This window comes from Helobdella robusta, assembly GCF_000326865.2.
Source record: "Helobdella robusta unplaced genomic scaffold HELROscaffold_82, whole genome shotgun sequence".
NCBI classification, from domain to species: domain Eukaryota; kingdom Metazoa; phylum Annelida; class Clitellata; order Rhynchobdellida; family Glossiphoniidae; genus Helobdella; species Helobdella robusta.
In genome coordinates this window covers 401085-408268 of record NW_008705476.1, presented here as the reverse complement: position 1 = coordinate 408268, position 7184 = coordinate 401085, and the positions used below count along the sequence as shown (strand labels likewise).

The following is a 7184-nucleotide window of genomic DNA, read 5'->3' as shown; positions in this document are numbered from 1 at the left end:
ATTCTTTTTTGGGGGAAGAAAGCTTTTAAACTGTGACACTAACAATATAAATAACAAGCTGTTGTGTTATATGATATCTTATAGGAGAATCCACTCTCTCTCTATCCTCTCTCTCTTTCTCTCTCTCTATCCTAGTTTTACTTTATCTATCCATCTATCTAACTTTTTCATTTTTCTCACTGTTTCACGTTTTTTGTTCTCTCTCTCCCTCTCTCTCTTTTTTTCTTTACCTCATTCCCTCATTTTTTTCTTTCTTTCTCATTCTATTTCTCTTTCTTCCCCTCGCTCTCTCTCTCTCTCTCTCTATCTCTCTCTCTATCTCTCTCTTCTCTCTCTCTCTCTCTCTCTCTCTCTCTCCCTCTCTATATATTTTTCATTTCATTTCATTTTCAAAGTTTTATTCATAATCAACAACATATCAAATAAGTGAATAAAAGTTATGAAGTTGAATATGCGGAGACCGAATAAGACTGTTTGTCTTGTGGTGACCACCGCAGGTAGATACATGAATAGTTAATGAAATAAAATAAGGAAAATAACTGAAGCAGAAAGATAATTGAAGATAAATAAGTAACTGTTCGTGTCATTCATATATAGACATATAACTATGTTCGCTCAGTACATATATAAACACATAAATGTTTAACCATTCATAAAGACCATTCATCCGCATCATTTGTTCTAACGTATATAGTATTAGGTGGTGAAGTCGAGATCCAGTGTCAATAAAAAAGCACGGAATTTTGACTTGAAATGTTGTAGGTTTATGATGGCTCTTAGATGGGGAGGTACAAGTTCTGTCCAAATTTTAGGACCTGTTATTTTTATGCTTGTCTGGATTAATTTGAGGCGAGTTTTGTAGATATAGAAGAGAGGGGAGTGTCTAGTAGTTTTAGATTGAACGGAGTTACTTAATGTGTAAAAGTTGATAAAGTGAGGTGGGAGAAGATTGTTGATAAATTTAAAAACGAATAAAGCAGAGTAGTAAAGACAGATGAAGTTAAGTGGTAAAATTTTTTTTGCTAGGAAGAAGAGTTTAGTATGGGAATCGGGTTTGAGGTTAAAAATTAAACGTATTGATCTTTTTTGAGAAAGTATTAGGCTATTCAGGTGGCTTTTAGGACTATTTCCCCATAGTGTGATGCAGTAGGTTAGATAAGGGTAGATGAATGTGTAATAAAGCGTGCGAAGAGCAGAAAGAGAGTTTATATTTGATTTTGTAGAAGATGCCTGTGAGTTTGTTGATTTTGTCCGAGGTAGTTTGTAGGTGAGAATTCCATGAAAGATTTTCTGTGATGGTGATTCCAAGAAATTTGGTAGACAGGGTGCGGCTTATAGGAACACCATTAACTAATAGGTTTAGGTTAGGAGCTTGGTTGGTGAGTATTTTTGGGCCAAAAATAATGTATGCACATTTCGAATAATTTATGATTAGTTTGTTATTGGATACCCAGTTAGAGTATTTTTGGAGTTCAAGATTGATAAGTTCAGAGCAATCTGGTAGGTTGTTGGAAGTGAAAAGAAGGTTGGTGTCGTCTGCGAACAGTACGCATTTGGTTGAAGGCGAAACGTTGCAGAGGTCATTCATGTAGATAGAAAATAGAAGGGGTCCTAGTATGGATCCTTGTGGTACCCCGTGATGAATAGGAGCGTGCTTTGAAATGATGCTGTCCATGGAAACATATTGTGTCCGTGATGAGAGATAGCTTCTCATCCAGTTGTGAGCTGTGCCTCTTACTCCGTAATGATGTAGTTTGGATAGGAGTATTTTGTGATCGATGACATCGAAGGCTTTGGATAAGTCCAGGAAAATGCCAATAGAAAGATTTTTGTTATTCATTTCATTTAGTATATGCTGAGTGAAGTCAAGAATAGCAAGCTCAGTAGAGTGGTTAGGTCTGAATCCGTATTGGTTGTTGCAGATAGTATTGTTGGAGCAGAAGAAATTAGAGAGTCTTTTAAAGAAAAGTTTTTCAAGAATTTTTGACGGCGGGGAAAGAATGGAGATGGGTCTGTAGTTGTTAATGTCATCTTTGTTTCCTTTCTTGAATACCGGTATGATTTTGGGTATTTTAAATGAGTCAGGAAAGATTCCAGTGCTTAGTGATATGTTGAAGATATGATTAGGTGATGATATGATAGAGAAAATTATGCGTTTGATAAGGAACATGTTGAGTCCATCGTCTGCATAGCTCTTTTTGTTTTTCAAGATATTAACAGTAATTAATATTTCTTGTTCAGTAACAGGATATAAACAAATGGAATGGAGTGTGGATGGGCTCATAAAATCTGTAGGACTACCATAGCTGGGAGGTTGGTTTGAGAGTAGTTGGCTAGCGATGTTTGCAAAGTGGGTGTTGAGAAGGTCACAAATTTCTTGTTTATTTTCAATTGCTTGATTGTTGATAGTTAGTTTGGTGATTGATGAGTTTGGAGGTTGCTTGTTTAGAATTTTTTTGATAGTGTTCCATTTTTGTCCAACATTGTTATGTGCATCTTCAAGTTTGTTAGAGAAGTAGTTTCGTTCAGTTTTTCGTTTAATAGATGTGAACATGTTTCTGAAGCTTTTTAGGTGGCAATGTTGCGGGTGGTTGGATTATTGATTCCATATATATATATATGGAATCGAAATCGAAATATGGCCTTATTTGCAGCATGAATTCGAAAAATAAGTTTATTTTGAATTTTAATAAACTAAACGTTCACCAAAAAACTTTAGTGAGAAAAATCGAAAAAACCAACTACAAACATATTAACGCCAAACATTCGGTAGAATTTATAGAATATTGTAAAAATTGTGGTCTATTACCAACATATATATATTATATATATGTGTGTATATATATATATATATATATATATATATATATATATGTATATATAAATATATATATGGAAGTGTGTTTATATATATATACACTTCCATGTCTGTTTACATACACACACGCGCTTAGACACACACTCACACACTCGTTCACAAACACACATACATACACGCACGCGCGCACACACAGCACTTATAAATCTACGCAAACCCACGCCTCATACACACATTGTATGTAATAGTCTGAGATCTCTTTGCAATCGATCCAGGTCAATGCAACAGCAGTGTCAGGCGCGTTAACCGGCACACCATTTTGCATTTGTGAAGAATGATAAATTCACGTAGAAATTACTGTGATTTTTAATGATATAAATAAACTATATTAATAAGTTTAGTGTTAATGTTGTTGTTTTTTAATAAATAATAATAATAATGAATTATTATTATTATTTTCATAATTTAATGATGTTACCTTGCCTTTGTTTATCGTTATACCTTGAGGCGCTGAATGCTTCTACAGACATTAACAGTGATGTATGTGTGTATGCATGTACGTATGTATGCATGTTTGTATGTCTGTTTGTTTGTATGTCTGTTTGTTTGTATGTCTGTTTGTTTGTTTGTCTGTTTGTTTGTTGTATGTATGTACTTTTTGATATTTGTTATATCTGATACGACAATCAATAGTTTATTATGTATACCATTTTTTTTTCTGCGTGTATCATGTTTTTTATAAGATTTGTATTATATTCTTGTGACATATAATTCATTTCCGTATGATATTTCAACTATCTCTCTACTCTTACGATGTATCATCTATCTTTTATGATATACAAACAATTTTTCCATGATATATAAGCCATCATTTCATGATATTTGTATCATTCTTTCGTGATATATGAACCTGCTTTTTTACGTTAGCTGAATTTTTCTTTTGTATATATTTTTCTTACTCGTATATATCTGCGTGAAATAATGTAATTGTGTATGTTTGTGTGTGTCTGTTTGTTAATACATGTGTGTGTGTGTGTGTGTGTGTGTGTGTAAATGTGTGTGTGTATGTAAATGTGTGTGTGTGTGTGTGTGTGTGTGTGGTGTGTTTATTAGATAAATAATTTAATTATCACTCAGTCTTATATTATAATTTTACTCTATTATTATTTCACTTTCTCTTCTTCTCATTGTTATTATCAATAATAGTATTAATATTAAAACTTTTGTTATTATCATCGCATCAGCGTCATCATGACATCATTATGACATAATCGTGACATCATCTTTATCGTTATAGTCAAAATTTTAAATGATTATTATTCTTTTTCTTTTCTTATTTATCATTCTTCTTCTTCTTATTTCTCTTCTTCTTTTAATTATTTTTCAATTTCTTATAGTTATTATTATTATTATTGCTGTTCTTTTTTTCTGTTTTTTCATATTATTTATTGTTATTGTTATTATCTTCGTCTCGGATTAACGACAGAATGACAAATCCTATATGTATGATAAACCTCCATTTTAAAATAAAACTTTTATGGTCGGAGTACATAGGAAAGAAAGATAAAAATAAATGAATGAATGAATGAATGAATGAATGAATGATTGGATGGATGGATGGATGGATGGATAGATGGATGGATGGATGGATAGATGGATGGATGGATGGATAAATGAATAGCTGAATGAATGAATAGATGAATGAATGAATGAATATATAGATAAATGGAAAAATAGATAGATGGATGGATGAATAATTTAATGAATGAGTAAATTAATTAATGAATGAACGAATATTTTCATTAATTTATGAGTGAATGAATGAATTGGTGAATGAATGGACTAAGAAATGGTTGAAATAATTAACTAATAAATGATTGAATGAAAGAATGGACGAATGAGCGAACGAACGAACAGACGAATGAATGAATGAATAGATAATTGAATAAAAAAAATCTTGTAAATATATAAACGAAAGAAGTAAAAAACGAAGGAACGAATGATGGAATGATGGAATGAATAAATCAATGAATGATTGATTGAATGAACTAACGAACGAACGAACGAGCGAACGAACGAGGGAACGAACGAGTGAACGAACGAACGAATGAACAAATGTAAACCTTATAAATCACAGATAATTTATCACAAAAATAAATAAAAAGTAAAACTTTTTATTATTTATAAAAATAATTATTCTGTCAAAAGATATATATGCGCTAAATGATCGAGATAAAACCATTGCATAACAAGTTAACGTCATGAACATAAAATATGATTGCTATTATTATTATTATTATTTTTTTATTATTATTGTTATTATTATTATTATTTTTATTATTCTTATTTTCGTTCCTGACATTTGCAGCAGGACCACTTCGGGGGATTTTTTTTAGTTTTATATTCGAATGTAACAATTTTTTTCATTCTCGGCGAAACGAAACGAGATTTTGTTTTAGAATCGTTTAATTGTTGTCCGTGTGTTGTGTTTTGCTGTTTGTTTGCTGTGTTTGTTTGTTTGCTGTGTTTGTTTGTTTGTTTGCTGTGTTTGTTTTTGTTGTTTGTGTTTGTATTTTTCCCCAGTTGTTTCTTGCTTTTATATAAAATTCAGATTTTCAAACTTACGAAAAAAAAATTTTCAATTTTTTTAACGATTCCGTCTCACTCACACACACTCACACATGCGCACACACATTCTAAACTCAAACACACAGACAAACCCACACACGCACAGCAACACATTCACGCACACAAACACACACAAGCAACACATTCACACACACAAACACACACACGCACACAGATTTGCACATGGATTCCTCCACCAATCTCTTTACACATCCACTGGTCCAGCATTTCAAATCGTTGACATTTGATCTCGAGGGAAGCAATATCATTGTCGGAGCCAGGTGGGCTGATGATGATGATATTACTGGTGATGATGATAATGATGACGATATTACTGATGATGATAACAATGATGATGGTAATGATGATACTTGAATTTCTACATGATACTTGACCCCATTGATGGAACCTTGATATGCATGAACTGTTTGAAAGTCAACTTTAATAGCATTCCTAAATATAAACTTGAAGTGATAAATAAATTAAAACTACCATCATCACCCTCATCACTATCACTATCATCATCATCGTCGTCATCATCATCACCATCGTTACAATCGTCATCATCATCACCATTGGGTTTCCGCATTCGGATAGAATTGGAAGAGATCCCCGTCCGTCATATGCAATGCGTGGTTTTCACGCGTATTCGTCATACACGCTGTGTGTGTGTGTGTGCGTGTGTTTGAGTGTGTGCGTGTGTTTGAGTGTGTGCGCGCGTATGTGTGTGCGTGGATGTGTGTGTTTGTCGTTGAAACCTCTGATGCAGGTTCACAAAGGAGAGATTGACCTTTAACTTTTTTGAATTTTTTTAACCAGGGACCACATAGTAAAACTGAGTATGGAGGATTTGAATGTGGTTGAGGTTCTGGAGTGGAAGGTGCCAATGGCGAGCCTAGTCAGGTGCAAGTCCTACAACTTCCAGGTCAGTGAGTGAGTGAGTGAGTGTGTGAGTGAGTGAGTGAGTGAGTGAGTGAGTGAGTGAGTTAGTGAGTGAATGAGTGAATGAGTAAGTAATATGAGTGTTATGTAATAACTTGTTAAAAAGTGACAAGCAAACAAACGAAGGAACAAAAGATGAATGAATGAACGGATGGATAGATATGTGAGTAAATAAATAATTAAATGGATGAATAAAATTAAAAAACAACCGGAAAAAGGTACAAACGAATGAATGAATAACAAACAGTATTACTGATAATGGCGAAAAAAATATAATGATAATGATGATGATGATGAAGATGATGATGACGACGATGATGACCATGAAGATGATGGTGATGGTGATGATGGCAAAAATTTTTTTTCCAGGCTGAAAATTGGCGCCAAGTTTTGTTTATTTGTCAACTCTGTCTTGTTAATGTTGTCCATTTACTCATTCACTCACTCATTCATCTGATGATAATGATGATGATGACGACAAGAGCGCTGATGATGATGATGATGGTGGAAACTTTGAAAATTTGGGTGGTAGTGAAGAAGAAGATGATGATGGGGACGACGACGATGATGATGATAATGTGACGAAATGATGACGATTATCAATATTTATGTTTACGCTGATAACATGACTATGATGATGATGACGACGACGATGATGATTAATATTATTACCATGGTGATAATGATGATTATTATTACTATGGTGATAATGATGATAATGATGATAATGATGTTGATAACAAAAAGAAAAAAATAGCTGCAAAGTTTTTTTTTCAATTTTTTTTTGTAGCAACTT

General features: G+C 33.1%; 1 protein-coding gene across 1 annotated transcript in view; it reads left to right on the top strand.

The window, feature by feature from the left end:
- Window positions 1–4925: 4925 nt before the first annotated feature.
- HELRODRAFT_182230 (hypothetical protein) overlaps window positions 4926–7184 on the top strand; it is a gene marked incomplete at both ends in the record, with an annotated part of 5114 nt that continues 2855 nt past the window's right edge. Inside the window, 3 exons of the mRNA XM_009032531.1 lie at window positions 4926–4935; window positions 5622–5727; window positions 6266–6371. Coding sequence (XP_009030779.1) covers window positions 4926–4935; window positions 5622–5727; window positions 6266–6371 — 222 coding nt within the window. The remainder of the gene's footprint in view (window positions 4936–5621; window positions 5728–6265; window positions 6372–7184) is intronic.